Below are 26,333 nucleotides of genomic sequence, written 5' to 3'. Positions count from 1 at the left end.
GTAGTCTGTGCTAGCCCAGCTCCTTTGCCCCTCCCCTCACTACATAAACTTTTATGTTGCAACCAGGGAGGAGTAAGGAGGAAAACTATAGATTTATTTAAGTGACAGCTCAGAGTCTCCTCTGGCTGTTGACATGACATCCAAAATGGTGGTGTCCTGCATCTTATAAGAAAATTGTCATTGAAAATAACAGTGTGTGCACATTGTCTCTTTAAGCATCTTTGTTGTTCTGACGTGCAGATATTTTCTGAGTTGAGGCCATCCAGACATTAGCTGATGATTTTGTATGGCCCAGATCAATTCCACTATAAAGGGAAATATACACATTTCAAAATGATCAGTAAATGAGTATACTTACTATACCAGTGCACTTGTTCTCTCATTGCAGATCTAGCATTGGTGAACATATCCTCTGGCATGGTTGGCAAAAAAGAGTTCTTAAAAACAGGATACAAATAAATATATTTAGATGCCTACTTAAACTTAAAGTATAATTAAACCCTCCAATAAAAATACATGTTCTAAAATAACAAGATAAGTACAGAGGAATCTGTTTTTTTAAGCTTTTTTTTAATCATTTTACATGAAGGTGAGTTTACATGATCAAGCCTTGCTGGCTTCCAGTTTGTGCCCCAACAGCAAAGCCATGGATGCCAGTCTAGGAGCAGAGACATGGGTCTCTTATTTGTTGGCTACACGTCAGTTGCTGTGTAGACAGTTACAATGGCAGCAATAAAGCTGAATGCACTTGTGCACTGTGACTTGTATTGTTGCTTCTGCAAAGACTAGCATGTGAATGAGTGATGTGGCAGATAATACAGGATCACTACATACACGATATTACCAAAAATATTGGGATGCCTGCCTTTAAATACACATGAACATTAATGGCACCCCAATCTTAGTCCATAGGGTTTAATATTTAGTTGCCCACCCTTTGAAACTATAACAGCTACAACTCTTCTGGTAAGGCTGTCCAAAAGATTTAGGAGTGTGTCTACTGGAATGTTTGACCATTCTTCCAGAAGCACATTTGTGAGGTCAGGCAATGATGTTAGACCAGAAGGTCTGGCTCGCAGTCTCCACTCAAATTCATCCCAAAGGTGTTCTATCAGGTTGAGGTCAGGACTCTGTGCAGGCCAGTCAAGTTCCTCCATCCTAAACTCGCTATCTTTATGGACCTTGCTTTGTGCACCAGTCCAAATCATTTGGTGGAGGGGGGATTATGGTGTGGGGTTGTTTTTCAGGGGTTGGGCTTGGCCCCTTAGTTCCAGTGAAGGGAACTCTTAAGGCGTCAGCATACCAAGATATTTTGGACAATTTCATGCTCCCAACTTTGTGGGAACAGTTTGGGGATGGACCCTTCCTGTTCCAACATGACTATGGACCTTGCTTTGTGCACTGGTATACAAACACATGGATGAGTGAGTTTGGGGTGGAGGAACTCGACTGGCCTGCACAATCTGCGAGCCAGGCCTTCTCATCCAACATCAGTGCCTAATTTTTGTATTGTGTTTTTTTTAATGAAGAATAATACAATAAATGTGATTTTTAAATCAGATGTGCGGCTAACCAGAATTTTTTTATTACACTATGCTGAGGTTAACCGGCTTCTGTCTAAAGTGGCCCTAGTATGTGTATGAATGTGAGCTAGGGACCAACTGAGACTGTATGGTTCTTGAGAGTAGGGACTGATGTGAATGTACAATATATAAAGCGCTGCATAGGGCGCTATATATACAGCTCTGATGAAAAATCCTGTTTATTTACAATAGCAAATAGAAAACATAGCAAATGTTTAAATGATAAATTTACTTTATTTAGGGTGGAACATTTATCATGTTCCAGCTCCTGCAGCCTCTCCCCCTGCTCCCTGTCTCAGTGTGACCAGTGGCAGTGCGTCCATAAGGGTGCACGGGCAGCGCCCCCAGCTCTCCTGCCACCCCCTCTATCACCAATAGATAGACAGATTCATGCATTGCATGAGTCCATCTATGGCTGCCACTGCCACCCCCTATTCAGGTGCCTGGTCCTTTTTTGGGTGCATGAATTACAGTGGCGGGGGTGTGTTTTTGCAGCACCTTTTTGCAGCCATAGGCTCTAATAGGCATCAAAAAAGGTGGCCTGCGAGTGCCATGCTGGGTGCTTAGCTGTGTTAGAAAAGCGAATGAATATTCACTTTCCTAACACTAAACCGCCTCTCTGCCAATCAGGTGCTCGAGTCTGTTACCTGTCACCTGATTGGCTGAAATGACAGGTGCCACTATTGGACGCCCAGCAGGAGGAGGGGATGGGAGGAGACGCATGGAGGACCCCACTTGTCACCATCACCCGCTGCTACCAAAACAGGGTAAGTGCCAGCCAGACGGCGATCACGCAGGGGGTCACACTAGGGGGAGATCAAGGTTACACTGGCAGCGTTTAATGGGCACAGTGGCAGCAAAAAAAAAAATATTAATGTGCTTAAAAAATAAAACATTTGGAGAAAATGTTTTTTTTTCTACTCACCTCTAAATGCCTGTTGCTAGGGGGTCCCTCGTAGTCTGCCTCCTTCGGTGCCTGGGCTCCTGACGCCACTTCCCTCGGCGCAGGAAGGGAGATCGCCTCTCCCCCTCCCTCTTGTCAATCATCTGGGAAACATGACAGGTCCCAGTCACGGCACGTGCACGCGCAGTAGGTGCCTGGCTGTGAAGCCACAGCCAGGCGCCAACAGTTAAAATGCCGGTGCTGCCAAGCAGAGGAGAGACGAGCAGGGCATCGATCCCCCGCATCGCTGGGCCCTAGGACATCACTGGGCCCTAGGACTGCAGTATTTGTAGCTGCTGACTTTTAAATTTTTTTTTTAAGCGGAACACCGCTTTAAATCACTTTTCAGTTCATAGGCAGCACCACCTATTCCCTATTTTATATACCTTTAATTTCTTGGTGCTCCACTGGGGAGGCTGCAGCCTATCCTACACCTAAGCGCGGATTCTAATACATTCAGACAGAATGAAGTTCAACTTCCTGAGCCGTATGACTTCTGGTGGTTGATATATAAGCCCGCAGAAGCATTACCAGATTATACCTACAACTGGTTTGTCCAAACATCCAGAGCAAGGCGTACTGGCCAAAAATCCAAGATATCAATGGGCAGTACCTTCCCCTGTGGAGACCAAGTCCACTGAATGATTTCCAATAAGTACCCTTCACATCCATGCGTCCCCAAGTCAGAGTGATCCCAAAGCAGCCCCTGCACCACTCCAGTCTGACCTTGGTACGACTCAAGGTCCATAGACCTCAAGATTACGCAGGCACTGCTTCACGTCGCTGAAAAATCTCATTAACATTGCGGCCAAAATGCACAACTTTCAAATCGCACAAGTGTGAAAAGGGAGAACAAAACTAAGCTTCTGCAGACCCAATGTATGCTATTCTGGAGACACAACTCCTTCAAGTGCACCGATGCCCATGTTCTTCCAAACATGTGATTATGTCACATATATGTATGTAACATCTATGCAAAACATGTGTTTATTCAAGAATGCGTTTAGGCAATAAGCTTGCAAGCATGTATAATATGCTGCATTTGGCCCCATACTAGTTTTTACTAGTTTAGTACCTGTTCAACTGCACCAGGCCCCATACTATTTTTGTAGGCCATATCTGATATTCCCAGGACCACATGGCCTTAACATGGCCACCCTTCCACTTCCTGCCTATATAAAAATAGGCCATACTGAGCGACTTGCACCCTCTAGTGGCTGGAGGAGAAACAGCAGCCCACACGACTAAGAAGTACACAAAAATGATTAAACAGTACACTGTGGCCACTGGGAGAACAGACAGTCAGGTCTCTCTCTTTTTTTTTTTAACCACCTCAATACAGTGCAGTTACACCCCCTTCCTGACCAGACCAATTTTCAGCTTTCAGCACTCTCACAGTTTGAATGACAATTACTCAGTCATGTAACACTGTACCCATATGAAACTTGCGTCCTTTTTTCCACACAAATAGAGCTTTCTTTTAGTGGTATTTAATCACTAGTGAGTTTTTTTATTTTTTGTGCTATAAATAAAATAAAACGTAAATTTTGTTAAAAAATGCCTTTTTCTTTGTTTCTGTCATAAATTTTTGCTAATTAGTAATTTTTCTTCATACATTTTGGCCAAAATTTATACTGCTACATATCTTTGGTAAAAAATAACCCACATTAGTGTATATTATTTGGTCTTTGTGAAAGTTAGAGTCTACAAACTATGGTGCCAATCACTGAAAATTGATCACTTCTGATCAGGCATTCAGTACATCAGGTGCATCTCATTTCTTGAGACACTAACAAGTCAGGAAAGTACAAATACCCCCCAAATGACCCCTTTTTACAAAGTAGACATTCCAAGGTATTAAGTAAGTAGCATGATGAGTTTTTTTAAGTTGTCATTTTTTCCCACAATTCTTTGCAAAATGAAGATTTTTTTTTATTATTATTTTTTTTGACAAAATTGTCATATTATCAGGTTATTTCTCACACACAGCATATGCATACAACAAATTGCACCCCAAAATACATTCTGCTACTCCTCCTGAGTACGGCGATACCACATGTGTGAGACTTTTACACAGCCTGGCTACATACAGAGCACCAACGTTGAAGTAGTACCTTCAGACGTTCTACGAGCAAAAATGACGCAACTCATTTCTCAACCACCTATTACACTTTTGAAGGCCCTGGAGTACCAGGACAATGTAATTTCCCATAAAATGACCCCATTTTGGAAAGCAAATACCCCAACGTATAATCTGTGAGGCATAATGAGTCTTTTGAACGGTTAATTTTTTTTCCAGAAGTTTTTGGAATGTGTGAAAAAAAATTAAAACGCATTTTTTTTTTTACACAAAATTGTCAATTTATAAGATATTTCTAACACATAGCATGTATATAGCAAAAATTACAACCCAAAACACATTCTGCTACTCCTCCCGAGTATGGCGATACCACATGTGTAGGACTTTTATACAGTCTGGTCACATAGAGAGGCCGAACATTGAAGTAGTACGTTCAGGCATTCTAGGAGCATAAATGACACATCTCATTTCATTCCTACCTATCACACTTTTGAAGGTCCTGGACCACCAGGACAGTGAAATTACCCACAAAATTATCCCATTTTGGAAAGCAAACACCCCAACGTATATTCTATGAGACATGGGCTGCAAATAGGTACTCGGGTACTCTGATGGCCTGGTGACAGGTACTCGGGTACTCTGATGGCCTGGTGACAGGTACTCGGGTACTCTGATGGCCTGGTGACAGGTACTCGGGTACCCTGATGGCCTGGTGACAGGTACTCGGGTACTCTGATGGCCTGGTGACAGGTACTCGGGTACTCTGATGGCCTGGTGACAGGTACTCTGATGGCTTGGTGACTGGTATTTGGGTACTCCGAAGGGCGGTGACAGGTACTCAGATGGACTGGGACAGGTACTCGGGTACTCAGATGAACTGTGACAGGTACTCGGGTACTCAGATGGGCTGTGACAGGTACTCTGGTACTCTGATGGGCTGTGACAGGTACTCGGGTACTCTGATGGGCTGTGACAGGTACTCGGGTACTCTGATGGGCTGTGACAGGTACTCGGGTACTCTGATGGGCTGTGACAGGTACTCGGGTACTCTGATGGGCTGTGACAGGTACTCGGGTACTCTGATGGGCTGTGACAGGTACTCGGGTACCCTGATGGACTGATAGGTACTCGGGTACCCTGATGGGCCGTGACAGGTACTCGGGTACCCTGATGGGCCGTGACAGGTACTCGGGTACCCTGATGGGCCGTGACAGGTACTCGGGTACCCTGATGGGCCGTGACAGGTACTCGGGTACCCTGATGGGCCGTGACAGGTACTCGGGTACCCTGATGGGCCGTGACAGGTACTCGGGTACCCTGATGGGCCGTGACAGGTACTCGGGTACCCTGATGGGCCGTGACAGGTACTCGGGTACCCTGATGGGCCGTGACAGGTACTCGGGTACCCTGATGGGCCGTGACAGGTACTCGGGTACCCTGATGGGCCGTGACAGGTACTCGGGTACCCTGATGGGCCGTGACAGGTACTCGGGTACTCTGATGGGCCGTGACAGGTACTCGGGTACCCTGATGGGCCGTGACAGGTACTCGGGTACTCTGATGGGCCGTGACAGGTACTCGGGTACTCTGATGGGCCGTGACAGGTACTCGGGTACTCTGATGGGCCGTGACAGGTACTCGGGTACTCTGATGGGCCGTGACAGGTACTCGGGTACTCTGATGGGCCGTGACAGGTACTCGGGTACTCTGATGTGCCGTGACAGGTACTCGGGTACTCTGATGTGCCGTGACAGGTACTCGGGTACTCTGATGTGCCGTGACAGGTACTCGGGTACTCAGATGTGCCGCGACAGGTACTCGGGTACTCTGATGTGCCGCGACAGGTACTCGGGTACTCTGATGGACTGGGACAGGTACTCAAATACTCTGATGGACTGTGACAGGTACTCTGATGGACTGTGATTGACAGGTACTATGAGGGGTGGTGACAGGTCCTCTTTATTGGGGGGGACAATCAGTGTGATTGGTGTACACTAGGCGGTAACGAGATGTTACTGCAATCTCCTCCTCACACACGATCGGTGTGTGAGGAGGAGAACAACCCGGTAACATCTCGTTACTGCGGTTTGTTTACATTTTAGTGATCGGCTGTGAAAGGATCACAGCCGATCACGTGGGTAAACAGCCGGCCAATGGCTGTTTACCAGCGTCGGTGACGAGCAGTGTTCCCGGGGGAACACGCCACCACCGACGTGCTCGCGCGCATGCGCCTTGCACAGCCGGGGTGTGACCATCTGTGATCGGCCGTGACTTCATCACGGCCGATCACATGGTAAACAGCCATAACCAATGGCTGTTCACCCCCTTCGGTGGCGAGCGGTGTCTCCGTGACACGCCGCCACCGAAGAAACAGGGATGCGCGCGCACGATCGCGCGCATTCCTTGTTTAAAACGGGAGGCCGTCATATGACGGCCTCCCGCCACAATAGGTGCGCCGCCTGGCCATCATTGGACGGCCGGCGGTCAGGAACCAGTTAAAGAGAAACTGCAAAGATGCAGACTTACCATTCCTGCTGCAGGACTCTGAACATCACAGGAGTCCAATCTTCACCCATCATGGCGAGTTTGTCATGAAAAACCTTCAGAGACTGGGTCCCCCTTAATCTGGGGTCCACTCCCCTAGACCTGTATAGCACCTTGCAGGAAAGCACCTTGGTCAGAACAAACACTGCACAGGTTTCCATTATGCAGGGTCCAGCGCCATAAGGCTGCATTACAGGCAAAATCTCAAAGAATCTTCTCTCCTTCCAGTGAGGCTCAGGTACCATCCATCTTGGCTGATAGTTTTTTTGAATGGATCCAACTGAAGTCCATGATTTCTAATAGAACCATCCAGACCTCCAAGTATGCTCCAAGGAGAACATGTCAAATCAATGACCATCCACCTAAGGGACACTGGCGAAAAAACTGAGGTACTTCCTGTTTAGGAGGGGTTATATATTTGATTGATTTACCAGTGTTCATTCACCAATAGGTTGGCGTATAACCCAGTTATTATGGCTGCTCCTTGTCCCGTGATGTACGATAAAGAAAGAGCATTTTAGAGTCAGCGTGGCTCAGAAATAAAGATGGGGAGAGGGGTTCATCAATCTATGACAATCTGCATCTAAAAATTGTCAAACAATTTCTGAATAATAAACTTTAAATACATCACAATCTAAAGTAGATAATATCATCAAAATATTCTGAGAATCTGGAGAAATCTCTGTGCACAAGGAACAAGGTCAAAACACAATATTGGATGTCTGATCTTCAGGCCTCGGGCGGCACTTCATTAAAAACAGGCATGATTCTGTGATGGCTATCACTGCATGGGATCAGGAATACTTTTAAAAATCACTGTGTTTGTGAACACAGTTCCCAGTGTCAGGCAAAAATGCAAGTTAAAACTCTGTCATGTAAAGAAGAAGCCATATCTGAGCATGATCCAGAAACATCTCCGTCTTCTCTAGGCCAAAGCTCATTTAAAATGGTCTGTTGCAAAGTGAAAAATGGTTTTGTAATCAGACTAATAAAAATGTTACATTTGTTTCGCCAACCATTGGTGTAGTGTCCCCTGGACTAAAGAGAGGGACCTTCCTGGCTTGTATTTACCACTCAGTTCAAAAGCATTCATCTCTGATGCTACGAGGGTGCATTAATGTGTATAGAATGGGTAGCTTTAACATCTGGAAAGGCACTATCAATTCTGAAAGATATATCCAGGTTTAGGAGCAGCATTTGCTTCCATCCACACAACCTCTTTTTCAGGGAAAGTGTTGATATTTCAGCACGACAATGCTAAACCACATACTGCATCAATGACAACAGCATGGCTTCAGAGTAGAAGAGTCCAGCTGCTTAGCTGGCCTGCCTGCAGTCCAAACCTTTCACCAATTGAAAATATTTGGCAAATCTTGAAATGAAAAATACGACAAAGACGACCGAAGACTGTTGAGCGGATATAAATCCTATATCAGACACGAATGGGACAACATTCCTCTCCTAAAACTCCAGAAACTGGTCTCCTCAGTTCCCAGACATTCATAGAGTGTTGTTAAAAGAAGAGGAGATGCTAATGTTGCTGCCATCATTTTCAAAATTACCTTATTCTTTACTAAAATGGTCCATTTTCTCAATTTAAACATTTGATTCTCTATTTTCCATTGTGAACAAAATATGGGCTTATGATATTTGCAAATCATTGCATTCTGTTTTGTATGCAGATTTTACACAGAGTTCAATTTTGTTGGAATTTGGGTTGTACATTCATAAATATCAATCATAAATAACATAACAAAACAACATAACTTACTTGCATCCTAGCAGAAGAGAATGAGAGATTTTTCAAGGGTAATAAAAGGTTGTTATTTCCAGACAGAAGGATGGAGGCCAAGTGCACAGCCAATCCAAAAATTGTGGTGTGTGACCCTCTCATGCCAGGGAAAGCTCGAACGAATGGCCGGTTATTGCTTAGCAGTGTCTCCAAAAACTGGTTTAGAGCTCTGTCCTTGAAAACATGGGCCTTTTTTATAAAATCCATCACAGACGCCTGTTCCTGTGTCAGACACATAAAAAAAGGTATTATTTACTTGACAGTGCACTAATAATTGGTTGTGAAAATTTGAGGTAAAATTTGCTGCAAGAGTTCACTGTATATTGCAGCAGCTGGAACAGAAAAACATTTAAAGCAGGGCAAACCTGAGGTTACAATTTAGTGTCAGCCCCACCAGCTGCTTTTACGTTTCTTACCTTAGCTCTCCCTGAGCAATGTTAGTGATATACCTTGCAATTCTGGGTGTGGGGGGATGATTTACTTTCTTTCATCCATGTGACAACGCTGGTGTTTGGGCTTATGTGGGGCAGAGGACTCTTTTTCTCTCTTCATGTGTGATTGCTGGGTTCCTAAAGGCCATTTGCTAAATTACTTCTTCCCCTCCCTGCTGTGGGCAAATGAGGTAGAGGAGTACTCAAAGTAGGGGAGGGACCTACATACATTTTGTTATACTGTCTCTTTACATTTGTTTTGGATCAACTTTATTGTTATCACAAGAGATGAACAGCATGCCTTGTGATAGCATGGGCAGTGACAGGTACACTTTACTGAGAGATCTGGGGTCTATTATACCCCAGGTCTCACCCTGGCCTTTAAGCTGAAATCAAACTTTTGTCTCACTAGAAATGAATGGAGCGATCAGTCCCAGCATAATCATACCTCTGTACCATGTTGCTCTGTTGTCTGCAGATCCTTTGCTAATCTGGGTTTAGTTGTGGCTTTGTATCATGTGACACTCTGTATAGTCCGATGTAGACTGAGACCCTTCCATAGTCACTTCCTGTTGCATATCTAGCCTAAAACACACCCCTCTGTAGTCTTTAAGACTGCTAAAGATGTAACTTCCTTCACAGCTATGATAATGGGTAGGATGGAATTCAGCCCCGCCCAGTCATACCTACAGGAAGAGTCCAAACCTCTCAAGTCCACTTTCACAGCATTATTCAAAATCAAATGGGAAACACCTCCATAACCACCTCCCATAGCCCTTCATCTGTAGTCTTGCAGTAAGCCATTATTCTTTGGCATGCTGCAAGACAGGAATGACAAATTTACACCTGCTTTGCAGACTGAAAATTGATCTGCATTGAGATAACTCTTCGGAGAGCATTTGAAAGGTGGTGAGAGGGAGTTGTATCACCTCCTAAATGCTGCAGTACTGCACTGCAAACATGCACATTGTGCGGAAATTGCAGTATGGCTCCATTCACTAGAATCGGTTGTGTCTGGCAGTCAGTAATGCCCACCAAGCACAACATGAGGTATAGTTACCACCAGGGGCAGACTCACAACTCATGGGGCCCCCAAACACTAGGAGATTATGGGACATCCAGGCAATCAGATTATGGGGCCACACAGTATATGCAAACACACACACAGTATACACATACATGTACACACAGTATACACAGACATGTTTCTATTGGCTGAGAAGGTACTGGAGAGGTGGGGCAGCTAAAATCTCAGGATTTTTAGACCAAAAGGATGTGAGTAAGGGACATTTCAGAGAAAAATGTAAAAAAAAAAAAAAAACACATATTTTTACATACTGTCCCTGGTTTTACAGAGGCTAGCAACCCTGACAGCACATTTCGTGTCCAAGAGATGGTTTGTAAGGTTACACTTCTTGCTGCACAGTACTCACAGGATTGTGAATGGTGAGAGCAGAATTTCAATATTCCCGTTCTACCACCCACATGAAGCCCCAGAACTGATACAAGTGACTCCCATAGCCTGCCTTGAAACTACAGAGGCTCAAAGGATCATGGGACATGTAGTAACAGGACTGGTAAAGAAAGAAAACAGGAAGTCAGAATGTTGAAATTCAACCAGGAATTTCATTACAGACACAGAAACCTGCTTTATACAGCTAAAGTAGGTAAGTTGCACACAATCTGACAGTGGGGTTGTGATTCATTTACATGCACGATGCATCTGTTTTGGGGAGGAAAAGCTGGAGTTCTTCTTTAGGACCATAAACTTGTATGATGATCTGTCTAAACCCCTTAGATCCCTTTCACACTGGGGCAAATTTCAGGTGCTTTTGGGCTAAAAATAGCACCTGTAAAATGCCTCCCCTGCAGCCCCAGTGTGAGAGCCCGAGTGCTTTCACACTGGGGCGGTATGCTTGCAGGAAGTTAGAAAAGTTCTGCAAGCAGCATCTTTCGGCGGTGTGGGAGCAGTGTATTAACCGCTCCCGCACCACCAGTGCAATTGGAATCAAAGCGCTTCAGGAGCAGTGCTTTGCGGGCACTTTTGACCTTTCATTCAGCCATTAGCGGGGGTCGCTAAAATTAGCAGCACTTTACCACTAACGCCCCTTGCCCCAGTGTGAAAGTATTCTATGAGACATCAGATAGGTGTATTCACCTACTCCTCACTAGGGATGAGCTCAGGCATGTTCGCATGGTCCACGCGCTGAGCCCGCCAGGAAGTCGGCGCAGCGCTGTGCTAATCACAGGCAGTGAGACATTGCCCCAATGTGCGGCTGCAGAGATCCCTACTCCTCATCACCACCTCTTCACTACTTCCTGCCTTCCTGTACTTCCTGTCTCTTATGAGCTGTTTCCTGGAGGCCCTTTACCCCCTGTGTGCTGAATCCCTGTGGTCAGGGGTGGAGGCTCTTTCCCACCCGAATATCACTTCCTCCCAAATTCCGGGTCCCAAATAACTCTCTTATTAAGATAGAGAGTCAGTCCTCTCCTGATTGATTCTAATGCCCGAAGCCCTCACCCATTCTGGGTGACCCCCTGAACACTACCGTGACTCCTTTAAATGGACCACAACCCAAATACTGGTGCTATATAGCACCTGTCCAGGACCCAACCTTGGCGTCCTGTACTACACACAATAATTACAAGCAAACAGATCACAGGTGAGGATGGTTACCTTTAATAGCCATTCAAACCACTTTGTGTCAACTTGTGTGCATGTTATCAGGCAAAAATTAGTGGGGTATGTAAACTTTTGTTCAGAGTCATTTGGGTAGTTTCTATGATTATGATTTAAAAATAGTAAACACTTGATTGATAATAAATGGCTTCAGCCAAACACTAACCATGAGTGAAAGAAATGTTGTGTTATTCATATTCTCTGAAAAATGGGCAAAAAATCATAAATTTTGCAGGTTATGTAAACTTATGAACACAACTGTATATCCCCAAATCCCCCTTACATTTAAGAAGCCTATTGGACTGTGGTTATATATATATATATATATATATATATATATATATATATATATATATATATATATATATATATATATATATATATATACACACACATACATTCATTCATACATACATATATATATATATATATATATATATATACATACATACAGTAGGTCTATCTTGTCTGTTATGGTCCTTTTTCTTTATATGTTTCTTTTGCTGTAGGATCTCCCCTCGATCTTGCCATAAGGCACTAAGTTTGCTGATTTAGGTTATTGCCTTGCTCTAAACCTCTCCTGTAGTTCCAAGCTCCCCATATGGCTTGATTTGCGAGCAGTTTCTTCTTAAGAATTGTCCATGTGGAATCAGAGGCCATGGATGATAACTGGTGGCGTGGAGGAGTGTTTCCCATTATCAGTTTTCTAAAAGTGGTGGTCTCAATCCGGTCACCCACCGTTTTAATTTCTAGATCCAGGAAATTCATTTCCTACCGGTACACTTTATAAGTAAGGAAGATATTTCTATAATTTTCATTTAATACAGCAATATACTTTTGGAACTTCGCTACACCCCCCTCAATGCCACCAGGACACCGTCCATGTATCATACCCACAGTTTTAACCTTTTCTTTGAACAGCTGGCTCGTGTAGACCTCTTCTTTTTCCCACCATTTTAAGTGGAGACATGCATAGGTGCAGGCACATGCAGTGCACCATTGTAACACCCCTTGTCTAGCGGTAAAACTTTCCATGAAAAATAAAGAAATAATTTTGCAATAAAAAATAAATAAAACTTCAATCAAGAACTCATTGTAAGGGCCAGACATATACAGGATATAGTAATTCTTCCACTAGGCATTTAACACTCTTGTCCACATATTGTCCTAGATGTAGATGCTCCGTGGGTCCTCCATTAGCAGAGACTATTGGTTTTAACCGGTGGTCTCTGTGGGTCTTTATGGAGTTTTGGCGTTATGTAGAATGTGGGAATATTACACTGTTTTACCTTCAAATAGTCATTAATTTTACTTAATTAGGCCCACTTCGAAGACTCTAGCAATTTTGTAATTCATTTCAGTGACTAAGGAGGGAAATGGGTTCTGTGTATACCTCTCATAACACACAGTGTCATTAAGTTACCTGCACACTTGCTTAAAGGGGTTGTAAACCCTCATAAGTTGGACACAGATGCAGGCCTTGGGAGCGCGTCCGCACGGGTGTCCACCGTAGGAGAGAGCTTTTCCAACGTGGACACTCAATGCGGGGAGGAGCCAGGAGCGCCACTGAGGGACCCCCAGAAGAGGATGCTGGGAGCCAGGAGCCACTCTGTGCAAAACAAACTGCACAGTGGACGTAAGTTTGACATTTTTGTTATTTGTAAAAAAACAACAAAAAAACAACAACAAAAAAACAAAACAAAAAAACAACAAAGCTTTACAATCCCTTTAACATTGTCTTCTTCCTTCCAGATTACATTTCCCCACTTGTCACTGGGTTTAATCACTATTCCTTTCATCTCTCTCAGTTCTTTTAGAGCCATTTGTTCTCAGTCTAATGAGATTGTCCTGTCCAGGGGCAAAGTATGTCCAATCCATAATCCAAATCTCACTTGCTGCAGTCTGGCAGCTGTCACTTTGCTACCACAATGGCAACCAAGATGTTGAAGTGACACTTTAGTCAAATCAGTCCAGAAGCTAACCCAACCTATTGTCCCATCTCATGTGATACTAAAATAGTATTGTGCATTTAAATGGCTTAAAGAGATGACTATTTTCTTACAGCATAAAAAAATTAAAATAAAATGTTAAAGGTTAAATGCACAAAGCTCATGCCATTGTCCTGATATATCAAAGAAGCTAATTAACTTTAAAGCCCAACTCTGAGAAAAGTTAAACTAGTTTCTTGCATTGGGGCTTCACATTTCTGTCTAGGGAACAGTCAAATTACTTTTACTTACATAATCCTCTGCTCCCCTGGTAGGTGGTGCGCCTCCATGCTCCAGCAGTACTTCATGCTAGTGCCTTTCATCAGTCTTGGTGATGAAAAAAGAATGCAGGGGAGAAAAGGCTGTTGGGACTGGTCAAGCAGCAAGGAGGAGCCTGCTGGAATGGAGGATCAGGTACCCTCGCATTGCGGGCGCAGCCTCACTTCAAGAAAGCATCTTTACATTTCCTGGAGTTTAGCGTTAAAGCATGGGCTTATGTCAAACACTTAGCAACATCTATATTGACAGGCTATATATTTAATGGTCTTTTGTATTCTCTTGGATTATATGAATCTATGTTACCCTTGTGCATACTTAAGCGTCCTCTGTTTACATGTCATTGTACTGAATCATTTCGGGGTATGTACAGTTACACCATACAAATAAAACCATATAAAATAAAAACATAAATTTGCAATTCAGCAAATTATTTCACTACTTACAGCGTGTGCCGTTTCTTGCTGACCATTGTTACGGACCCCATAGTACAAGGTTATTTCACGGAATACAGCAAGCAGGAGGTGGACAGCCAGTTCCTGATCTTGGCTTTTACATTCCTAAAAAAAGCAGAATACATATATCATACTGAGCTAAAAAGTTTAGAAATAAAACAGAGATCCATATAGGAGGAAAGACTTGGACATAAATAAGTATGATGGTGTTCACTTTCTTCAGAAAGTGTCCTTAGGAATATTATGTAGCACTTTTTATTCCCATAAAATAAAACCTACCATGTGCACACTCCATTTCAGGGTTTTAGGTTCCTAAAGGACACGTGCCTTAGCAGCCCAGGTACTGTTTAGAAGCTTACAGAGGGGTTTGGCACCTCAAAGAGTGTCCCAGGTACTAAATGGGACCCAGTTCTTGGAAGCATGTAATGTCTCTAGAGTGGTACTGTGAACAAGGTCAGGGAGTAACCAGTGATCTGTGAATTCAGCTAACGTGTATATACAAACCCAATTCCAAAAAAGTTAAGAAGCTGTGTAAAATCTACATAAAAACAGAATGCAATAATTTACTAAGCTCACAAACCCGTATTTTATTCACAATAGAAAACCTATCAAATGTTTAGACTGAGAAAATTTACAGTTTTAAGAAGAAAATTCCCATCTCCATAACATCAGAGATGTAAGCTTTTGAACAAAGTGTTGAGTGTTGATAGCAAGCTGAAAAGGTCCCTTTTCTATTTAGTCCGGAGGACACAGCACCCATGGTTGCCAAAAAGAATGTCACATTTCGATTCGTATGAATAGTTTTACACTTTGCAAAAGAGCACTTTGGCTCGGAGAAGCCTGTAAAATTGCTGGATCATATTCAGATACCACTACTTTTTGGAAGGCATGGCAAACTGTGTTCACAGACAGTGATTTCTGGAAGTACTCCTGAGCCTCTTTTAAATGCACTGCTGTCTGAGGGCCCAAAGATATCTTGCGCACAGCGATTTTCTGAATTTTCTGAATCTTTAGATGATGATACATTTAGTCTTTGCAATTTTACATTGAGAAACATTATTCTGAAATTGTTGAACAGCTTTTCACAGATAGGTGAAACTCTGCCCATCATTACTACTGGGACACTCTGAGAGACCATTCACACAGGGGCAACTTTGGATCCGACTTGAAGTCATCCCAAGTTGCCTCAAGTCGCGCAACATGATAAAATCAATGTAAGTGAATGAGAGCCGTCTTAATGCACACTACTGAAGTCACTCAGACTTTAGAAAAGGTTCCTGTACTACTTCAATCCGACTTCTAGGCAACTTGTGCCCATTGATTTCAATGTAAGTTGCCTCCAAGTCTGATCCCTTGTCTTAACTGAAGAAACTTTCCAGGAAGTAAAAATAGTTTTCTAGGCAAACCCCCCCCTCTCACAGAGCTGATTATTATGCGATTGGCCGCTGGCAAAGTCCTCTGTCCTGGAGGCAACTTCAAGTTGCCTTGTAAGTTGCCTCAAGTCGTGCTGTGATTCATACTCAAGTCGTGTCCAAGTTGCTTCCCAAAGTCTCGCTGGAAGTCGTGTTGCCCCTATGTGAATGGATTCTGATTCTTTAAGACACTCTTTTTATACCCAATCATGTTACTTACCTGTTGCCAATTAACCTAATTGAAAAATGTTCTTCCAGCTCTTCATTGTTAGTACCATTTATTTTGCCAGCCGTTTGTTGCTCTGTCCCAACTATTTTGAATCATATTGCTGCTATGAATTTCAAAATTGCCTTATTTTTTTTCTTGGTACATTTTCTCAGTTAAAACATTTGAGATTTGCAAATCATTGCATTTTTTTTTTGTAGCTTTCACACAGTGTCCCAACTTTTTGGAATTGGGTTTGTATAACCGAAACGTTTAGTTTTGGATAATGTAGGGAAAGAATAAAGGTGCTTTCAAAAAGGTTTTTTTTTCTTGCGGTCTGTTTCCTGCTGGGGAGTTCTCCCCTCACAGGAGAACTCCCAGTGAAGCAACAAAAAGTAAGAGGAAATCTCCCCAAACTAAAGGGAATTTAAATTTTTATACAGCAGTTATCAGAACAGTTCTCCCCTTTGGAGGATTTTACCCCAAACAGCCTTCTGCACCCAGGCTGACCACCTAACACCTCTAGATTCCCCTACATGCTCAAGGGAATGCATTTCACCAGGCCCCTCTTCAGAAGAGCCCACCCTAGATGAAATCATGCTGCCTATAAAAGACTGTAAGGCCTCCCTCACAGTTCAAATGGAAAGCATCCACATTGATTTCTCCCTACTGAAGCGGGACATGCAAAACCTGTGGGAGAGGACCGGGGGGGGGGGGGGGGGCGAAAGAATGTATCAACTCCCTGGAAGACATGTTGCACCCCTTAGCTGCTACTGTACGCAGGGCTACAGATGAGCGGGTGATCCTCAGAGCCAAGTTGGATGCCCTGAAGAACCGTTCTGGCAGGAACAACCTCCGTTTTGTGGTGTTCCCAGAACAATCTGAGGGGTCACACCCTGAACAATTCCTCCATTCATTGCTGCGGGATATTTTTGGGATGGAGGTACTATCCCATGCCATTGTAATTGAATGTGCACACCGCACACCCCTCCATGTCCCCCTCCCTCAGGACCCCCCCCCCCCCCCCCAAGATCCTTGATCGCTAGAATACTCAATTTTCGAGACAAAGTCGTTATCCTGTGTCAGTGAAAAAGGGCAGCTCAAGTTTAATGGCAACAAAATCTCCATATACCTGGACTTCTCAGCTGAAGTTCAACGCCAGCACATATCCTTTGCAGCGGTGAATGCCTCTGCACTGAAGGCCTACCACCCTATGCAATGCTATTCCCTGCTAAGCTGTCCAAAAGAAGCCATGGCCTGGATGGATGATCGCTTTGGAAAACAACCCAGTCAACGCTGCAATTGATGCTGCTTTCGTTCTCCCTACCAATCTAGTTATCCTACCTGCTAATTGCTGGAGCACCTAAGGGATCTCTCATTCCTCTGATTTGCACCTAAACCCATACTACTGTGGATATCCTGTGGAATGTATTTTTCCTATCCCTTCCTACTAGATGCTCTATATTGCCCCTGCCGCAAACCTGGTAGTTGCCTTAGCCAGTTCTGACACTTATTCTCCTCAACGTTCGCTCCCGTTTTGCCTTTCATTACTGTTTTTGTTTGTGCCTTATATTACAGGTGAATCCCATATCCTACAAGATGGACGCATACATCTTTCTTGAGTGCCTTACTGGACCTACCACCTCCCCCGTACCAGTAGGTGGCGAGGCCACAGGTTTTTATGTTCCCTTCCATAACGTTGCTGTTTTTTTGTTATTTTTTCTGTTCGGGGAACCAAAGCTCACTATACTTGGGATGGTTGAACAGGGTTGGAGGCGAGGGGAGGTTTTTTTTTCCTCACGCTCTGGTTGCTGAGAAGAACTGGACCTTAAGGTTTTTCTCTGTTGTTTTTTATGTTCCAATCAATGCTCCTGCTCTGATGATACTGCACGTTCACCCCAGATTCTACCATAAGCAATGTCATATATTTAATATTTAATTTATTCATGGCCCTCCTATGCTGCTATGTTGTGTATAGTTTCTTATGGCTAACATATTAAAACTGGTTTCTTGGAATGTTAGGGGTCTGAACTCACCCCAAAAGCGGTCCCTGGTATTCTCCTTTCTTAAAAAATATGAACCTCATATTATCTGTCTTCAAGAGACCCACCTCACCAATGCCAAACTGCGGTCTCTTAAGTGCATCTGGCTGGCTACGCAGTACCATGCCACCCACACTAACTACTCCTGCTGGGTTTCTATCTTGCTAGCAAAACGGGAGATTATAATTACTATCCGTATTGTCTCCACAGTTTTCACATTAGTTAACGTATATATGTCTCTCCTCCATTTTCCCCAGATTTACTCTCGCACTTGTCCTTTTTGTTACTATCTAGATCCCCTGGCCCTCTACTATACATTGGGGACTTTAATGCTGTACTTGGCCCTGTAATGGACCGCTTGCGGGAAGGGGGCAGGCCCTATCCCTCATTTGTTGACTGGATTCAAGTGTATGGCCTTACTGAGAGATGGGGGGTGAAAGCACCCAGATGAGTGTCACTTCTGTCACTCTGACTCCTTCCACACCATGTCCCGCATAGATATGGTATTTACCTTTGCTGATGTGCTCCCTATTGTTCAGGCAGTCTTCTATCTACCCAGAGGGGTATCTGATCATGCCCCTCTTTCTGTGGATCTCCTCCTCCTGCCGAGTACAGGCCCTTTTGCCATTTAAACTCCCACTGGCTGGAGGAAGAGATTGTACAGAATGAATGCCAGAAAGGTATTGCTGACTACTGGCGTGCAAATCAGGGCACTGTTGGGTCCTCCACTGCCTGGTAGGCATCCAAGGCTGTGCTGATAGGCACCTTTATGTCCATTACTTATGTAAGATTACCCAACAGCACACTGAGGAACTGGAAAATATAATGCCGATTGCAGAGGCAGCCTATGCTAAGAACCTCGTGGCTGCATAGTCGTAGAGAGTATGAGCTCCACTTGCTCGACCTCACTAATAAAAGTATGCTCTAGGTTACCCAGAAGACATTTGAACACGGCAATAAGGCAGGTCGCCTACTCGCCTACCTAACCAGGTCGGACCGCACCCACATCTCCATTCCCTGGATCCTGACCTAACAAGATAAGATTAGTGACGTCCCTGAGGAAATAACAGATGCCTTCTATCTTTTTATCATGACCTTTATACTACTAGGGCCCACTACTCTGATACCCAACTTGAATACCTGACTCAAACAGCGCTCCCCCAATTGTCAGTCCAAGACTGAGATGATCTAGACGAACCTCTTTCTGTAGAAGAGCTCTCCCTTGCAATTTCGCAGCTTCCGACTCATAAGACGCCAGACTTAGGTGGCTTTCCAGCTGAATGGTACATTTTCTGCACCTTTTGGATCCGATCCTACTCAATACATATAATAGGGCCCTGAAAGATGGATTACTCCCTCCCTCTATGAGAGAGGCATTAATTTGTTTGATACTAAAACCTTGGAAAGATCCTCTTAGATACAATTCTTATCGGCCGATATACCTCATCAACGTGGATGTCAAAATCTTGGCCAAAGTCCTGGCCAATCTACTGAATAAGGTAATTGCGAAAATTCATTGGGAGTGACCAGGGGGGCTTTATACCAGGCCGCTCAACCAGAATGATTATCCGTAGACTCTTTCACAACCTGACCTACCCACACGACTGTTCACCTACCCGTGTTATTGTATCACTAGACACATACAAAGCTTTCGACAGTGTAGAATGGCCATATCTATTTCGTGTATTACAGCTCTATGGGTTTGGCCCCCCGACTCATAGCATGGATACGTCTCCTCTATACTTCACCACTAGTCTGCATAAGTTTTAATTCCCATGTCACTGAGACCTTCCCAATTACCGAAGGTACCAGGCAAGGATATCCTCTATCACCCCATCCTATTTGCTTTCTTTGGCTATAGAGCCCCTTGCTGTTCGGATCTGTAGCTCTCCATTAATTAAAGGCCTTCTTACAAATGATATAGAGGAGCAAATCTCCCTATATGCAGACGATATCCTAGTCTACCTAGCAGATCCCCACAATTCCCTCACCAACCTCTTAACTGAAATGACCACGTTTGGTGACTATTCTGGATTCCAAATGAACTGGGATAAATAAAATCATTTTTCCTCTAGACCAAGCTGCTAAACCAGTGATTCAATCGGACTCTAGACTACAAGTCGCCACCTCCTTCAGATAGTTAGGCGTCACAATTCAACTACCATTATCCCTATATGTAAGCAATAATCTATGCCCCTTACTGCTCCAACTACAAAACACAGACCAAACAGTGGAAAGATTTACCCCTGGATCTCATGGGAAGAGCCAATATCCTTAAGATGAATATAAAGGGGTGGGTCCTGCGCAAATCGTGCCACTCAAATAAAATACACAAATTCAAAATAATATAAATATGTGCATACATACAATGCCGTGAAAAAAAATATAGTCCAAAAAACAGCACGCATAAAAATATATAAAAAATATATAAAAAAATGGAAAAAAGGTTTAATGATAGAACAATAATAAAATGTCCGCTACTCAAGGCTCCCAGAACTCTCACCTTTAACCACTTGCTTACTGGGCACTTAAACCCCCCTCAGTCCCAGACCAATTTTCAGCTTTCAGCGCTGATGCACTTTGAGTGACAATTGCGCGGGCATACAACACTGTACCCAAATGAAATTTTTATCATTTTTTTCCCACAAATAGAGCTTTCTTTTGGTGGTATTTAGTTACAGCTCGGAGTTTTATTTTTTGCTAAACAAACAAAAAAAGATGCAAAAAAAAAAAAAAAAAAAATCATGTTTTAATAGTTTGTTATAAAATTTTGCAAACGGGTAATTTTTCTCCTTCATTGAAGTGCGCTGATTAGGCGGCACTGATAGGCTGCATTGGTGGGCACTGATGGGCTGCATTGGTGGGCACTGATGGGCTGCATTGGTGGGCACTGATGGGCTGCACTGGTGGGCACTGATAGGCATAGTTAAGGCGGCACTAATAGGCACAGATAAGGCGGCACCGATGGGCACAGATAAGGCGGCACTGATGGGCAAAGATGGGCACAGATAAGATGGCACGGATGGGTGGCACGGATAAGTGGCACGGATGGGTGGCACGGATGGGCACTGATAGGTACCACAGATAGATGGGACTGATGGGCACTGATAGGTGGCACTGATAGGTGGCTCTGATAGGTGGCACTGCTGGGCACTGATGGGCGGCACTGCTGGGCACTGATGGGCGGCACTGCTGGGCACTGATGGGCGGCACTGGGGTGCAGCACCTTTGAGGCAGATTGGGTGGCACTGTGGGTGGCACTGTGGGGTGGCACTGTGGGTGGCACTGTGGGTGGCACTGTGGGTGGCACTGTGGGCACTATGGGCACTGACAGGGGGCACTGACGGGGGGCACTTACTTTTTCTTTTATTTTACTTCAGGATGGCACTGCGGGAGGCAGGTGGGCACAGGCAGGTGGCAGGTGGTCCCTTGTATTGATGGCCGTGATCGGGACTGATGTCCCGATCACGGCCGCCGGTGATCGGCTTTTTTTTTCTCTCCTCGCGCTGTCAGCGCGAGGAGGAATAATAGCCGATTACCGGCTCCGTTCTATCACATGATCAGCTGTCATTGGCTGACAGCTGATCACGTGATAAGGGGTCGGGATCGACCCCTTACACGGATCGGTGATCAGGCGAGTCTCACGGACTCGCCGATCACAGAGCGCGCCGCGCGCGCCCCTCAGGGGGCGCGCAGGCCGCTCGTAACCAGGACGACGTCAATAGACGTAGTCCTGAAAATGTAGGTCCGCGCTAATGCCGTCATTTGGCAATAGCGCGGATCTGAAGTGGTTAAACGAAGTGAATAAGCAAATCAAACAAACTCCAGGATTCTCTTATTTCATTCATAAATAATAAATAATAGCCATCAGGCAATCCAAAGGAGGGATGCAATGATACAATTCCGCCACTAGAGGGCCAGTCCCAGCTTCCAGAATAGCTGAAATGGATCTTCACTTCTATTTCACAGTGTATGGCTCAAAATAAGAGAGAGGAGGGGGAGAGAGAGAAACAGGAGACTTCCATAGTGTAGTAGTTTAAAAAACGGCAGGTAAATTTATTAAAAAGCAGTAAAGACTCTCACATTTTAATTGCAAAAACAAGCACAATCAGGAAGAGGGTATAATGACAACTTCCTCCCGCCTTACTCTACTTCCGGTTCGTCCTCTGGCCAATCCCTACGCGTTACGTCATGTGACTTCTTCATGGGGATCCCCATCCCCAAGATCCCCATGAAGAAGTCACATGACGTAACGCGTAGGGATTGGCCAGAGGACGAACCGGAAGTAGAGTAAGGCGGGAGGAAGTTGTCATTATACCCTCTTCCTGATTGTGCTTGTTTTTGCAATTAAAATGTGAGAGTCTTTACTGCTTTTTAATAAATTTACCTGCCGTTTTTTAAACTACTACACTATGGAAGTCTCCTGTTTCTCTCTCTCCCCCTCCTCTCTCTTATTTTGAGCCATACACTGTGAAATAGAAGTGAAGATCCATTTCAGCTATTCTGGAAGCTGGGACTGGCCCTCTAGTGGCGGAATTGTATCATTGCATCCCTCCTTTGGATTGCCTGATGGCTATTATTTATTATTTATGAATGAAATAAGAGAATCCTGGAGTTTGTTTGATTTGCTTATTCACTTCGTTTAAAGGTGAGAGTTCTGGGAGCCTTGAGTAGCGGACATTTTATTATTGTTCTATCATTAAACCTTTTTTCCATTTTTTTATATATTTTTTATATATTTTTATGCGTGCTGTTTTTTGGACTATATTTTTTTTCACGGCATTGTATGTATGCACATATTTATATTATTTTGAATTTGTGTATTTTATTTGAGTGGCACGATTTGCGCAGGACCCACCCCTTTATATTCATTATTTGATAGTTTGTGCTCACTATTTTGTCCTGCTGCATTTTTTAGTTAGCATTTGCACTTTATATCACTCAGGCTCTTTTTCACAGCATCTGTGTTTCATTATATCTGATTTTGGATTTTGTTCCACTTTAGTCACTTATTACCACTTAGCGGCGCGAAGGCTGACCACTTTTAATATCCTTAAGATGATTTACTTACCTAAAACTACTATATGTCATGGCCAATATCCCTTGCAAAATTTCCAAATCCATTTTTAAAAGTATCGACTCTATTTCCATTGCATTCCTTTGGAAGTAGCACTAGAAACACTACGCCTCCCATGACATCTGGCAGGACTGGCCTTCCCCAACTTCTGCTTTTACTATCTGGCATCCCAGCTGGTTAATATTCATGACTGGCTTCATCCCAACTCTAATAATGCCTGTACCACTACTGAAGGAGCTATACTCTCTCCTAATTTCAAACACTCCACAACATTGTCTATAGAGGAAGCACACCACCTAGATCAGGCATGTCAACTGTACGTACCTCCATCTCCCTTTTCCAAACTGTGGTAGCAAAGCTTTCAACAGACTCCTGGCTGGCGTCTCCTTATAGTCCACTGTGGTTTAACCTCACTCTTAAGGAGTTATACTCCCTGCCTGATCCCATGAGTTGGAGGTCTGAGGGAATTAAGTACCTATGCCACATATACACCCCTCAGGGTTTCAAATCCTTTTATCAAATGCATGTAGTCTTAGACCTATCATCTACCTATTTATTTTGTTACTATCAGCTTAGACATGCTGTACATGTTTGGCTCCCTAGATAGTCCTATTAGGACACCAGACCTAGAAAAACCCCTGAGAGACCCAGACCAGACAAAACTCCAAAATCTACACTTACTACTCAGGCCTCGTGACAGGCACCAACCCTAGATTTAGGACAGATCAAGAGAAATGGGCCTCCCTAGATATCCCTTTTACAGAAGAAGACTGGTCTGAATTCTGTGACACATTTAAAACCTATTATCTCCTCCAGGGACAGGGTAATTCAACTTAAATATTTTCATCATTCTCACCTCACCCCTGCTAGAATTCACAAAATGGGAATATCCCCTTCTGCTGAATGTTTCAGGGGATGTGGTATAACTGCTGATTTTATTCACTGCTTTTGGACTTGTCCCATAGTACAAGACTTTTGGGCAAATATAGGCTCCTTCATCTCTTCAGCACTGGGTCTCCCAAATTATAGTCAACCTCAAAAATTGCCTTCTGGGCATCTTTGGCGACCTCGCTGTTCCTTCTCATGCCAAGAGACTTTGTATCCTCTATTTCTATGCGAGGAAGTCCCTTCCACTGACAAGGAAGGAGTCAACGACCCTGACCCAAAATCTTTGGTTAAAACTTCAATCAATCAATGACTCACTTCCTCTATATAAGCTTACTTTTGATATTCGGAAGAGGAATAAAATGTTCCACAAAATATGGGGCAGGTGGCTAGCTAGTCCGCTGACCCTCTCCCCTATACTGTTATAAATGAAGATCACATTGTGAATTATATATTGCACTACTACCCTGGACATTGCTATGTTTACATTGTTTGGTACTGTAATACCTTCCTTTCATGACTGATACCCATATCAGATGTATGTTGCACTGCCTAGTATAATGTCTGTATGATGCACAATTCCCTTTCCGTCATATGCTGGAATAGAAACATTCTGTCCTTTGTGTTGTTCTATTTGTGTGTTCTTTTTTTCTGTATGTATGTTTGTTAAAAAATGCAATAAAAATCTCTTTAAAAAAATAAATTCAGGGTAGTCTTTACCGCAGGGCAAGGGGAATCTGCCCAGGGCCCGCTATTGTTGTGGGCCCAAAGCAGCTCCCCCTGGAGCCTGCACTGCCTGCCGGCTTTTTTTTCAGCCCAGTTCCTCCACCCCTGGGATCTGTTGGCTGCTCGCTACTGTCAGTTGTAAATACAGAAATGCTGCTTCTGTATTTACAAGTGACATCGCTCGCCTCCCAATTGCCATTTGGAACCCTCTCCCTGCTCTACAAAACACATTGTATACCTCTATGTGAGAGCAGAGAGAGGAGGGGGATCTACACAGGCAGAAGCTGTTCCACGGACATGCAGTGAGTTACAGCTTCTCTTCTGCAGCCCCACTCTGATGTTAGTTAGGTGATCGGAATGCTCAGTATTGAAACTAATCTGGGGAGAGCTCTTTACTTGGGGAAAAAAGGAGAAGCGATTTGGATGTACACAGCTCACCCCTAAACCCTGCCCTCCTTTGCACAGCTCACCCTTAAACCTTGCACTCCGTTTACAGCTTATCCCCAAACCCTGCACTCTGTACACAGCTCACCCCTCAATCCTGAGCTCTGTACACAGCTCACCCCTCAATCCTGCACTCTGTACACAGCTCACCCCTCAATCCTGCACTCTGTACACAGCTCACCCCTCAATCCTGCACTCTGTACACAGCTCACCCCTCAATCCTGCACTCTGTACACAGCTCACCCCTCAATCCTGCACTCTGTACACAGCTCACCCCTCAATCCTGCACTCTGTACAGAGCTCACTCCTAAACCTTTCACTTCCTACACAGCTCACCCCTCAATCCTGCACTTCGTACACAGCTCACCCCTCAATCCTGCACTCCATACATAGCTCACCCTCAATAATGCACTCTGTACATAGCGCACCCCTTAACCCTGCACTCTGTACATAGCTTACCCCTCAATCCTGCACTCCGTACATAGCTCACCCTCAATGATCCACTCTGTACATAGCGCACCCCTTAACCCTGCACTCTGTACATAGCTTACCCCTCAATCCTGCACTCCGTACATAGCTCACCCTCAATGATCCACTCTGTACATAGCGCACCCCTTAACCCTGCACTCTGTACATAGCTTACCCCTCAATCCTGCACTTCGTACATAGCTCACCCTCAATGATGCACTCTGTACATAGCGCACCCCTTAACCCTGCACTCTGTATATAGCTTACCCCTCAATCCTGCACTCCGTACATAGCTCACCCTG

The 26,333-nt window shown here is 44.2% G+C and overlaps 1 protein-coding gene across 4 annotated transcripts in view; it reads right to left on the bottom strand.

Moving 5' to 3' along the window:
- LOC143964534 (E3 ubiquitin-protein ligase RNF213-like) overlaps positions 1-26,333 on the bottom strand; it is a 582,447-nt gene that overhangs the window by 54,935 nt on the left and 501,179 nt on the right. For all 4 annotated transcript variants that reach the window (XM_077474318.1, XM_077474320.1, XM_077474317.1 and 1 more), the window contains exons 50-52: positions 14,764-14,877; positions 8,922-9,164; positions 359-437 (exon numbers count right to left, since the gene is read on the bottom strand). In XM_077474318.1, the coding sequence (XP_077330444.1) occupies positions 359-437; positions 8,922-9,164; positions 14,764-14,877 (436 nt within the window). The remainder of the gene's footprint in view (positions 1-358; positions 438-8,921; positions 9,165-14,763; positions 14,878-26,333) is intronic.

This window comes from Lithobates pipiens, unplaced genomic scaffold (genome assembly GCF_037356315.1).
Source record: "Lithobates pipiens isolate NorthernLeopardFrog02 unplaced genomic scaffold, aLitPip1_a1.2 Scaffold_8, whole genome shotgun sequence".
NCBI classification, from domain to species: domain Eukaryota; kingdom Metazoa; phylum Chordata; class Amphibia; order Anura; family Ranidae; genus Lithobates; species Lithobates pipiens.
This window is presented reverse-complemented; position numbering and strand designations above follow the sequence as displayed.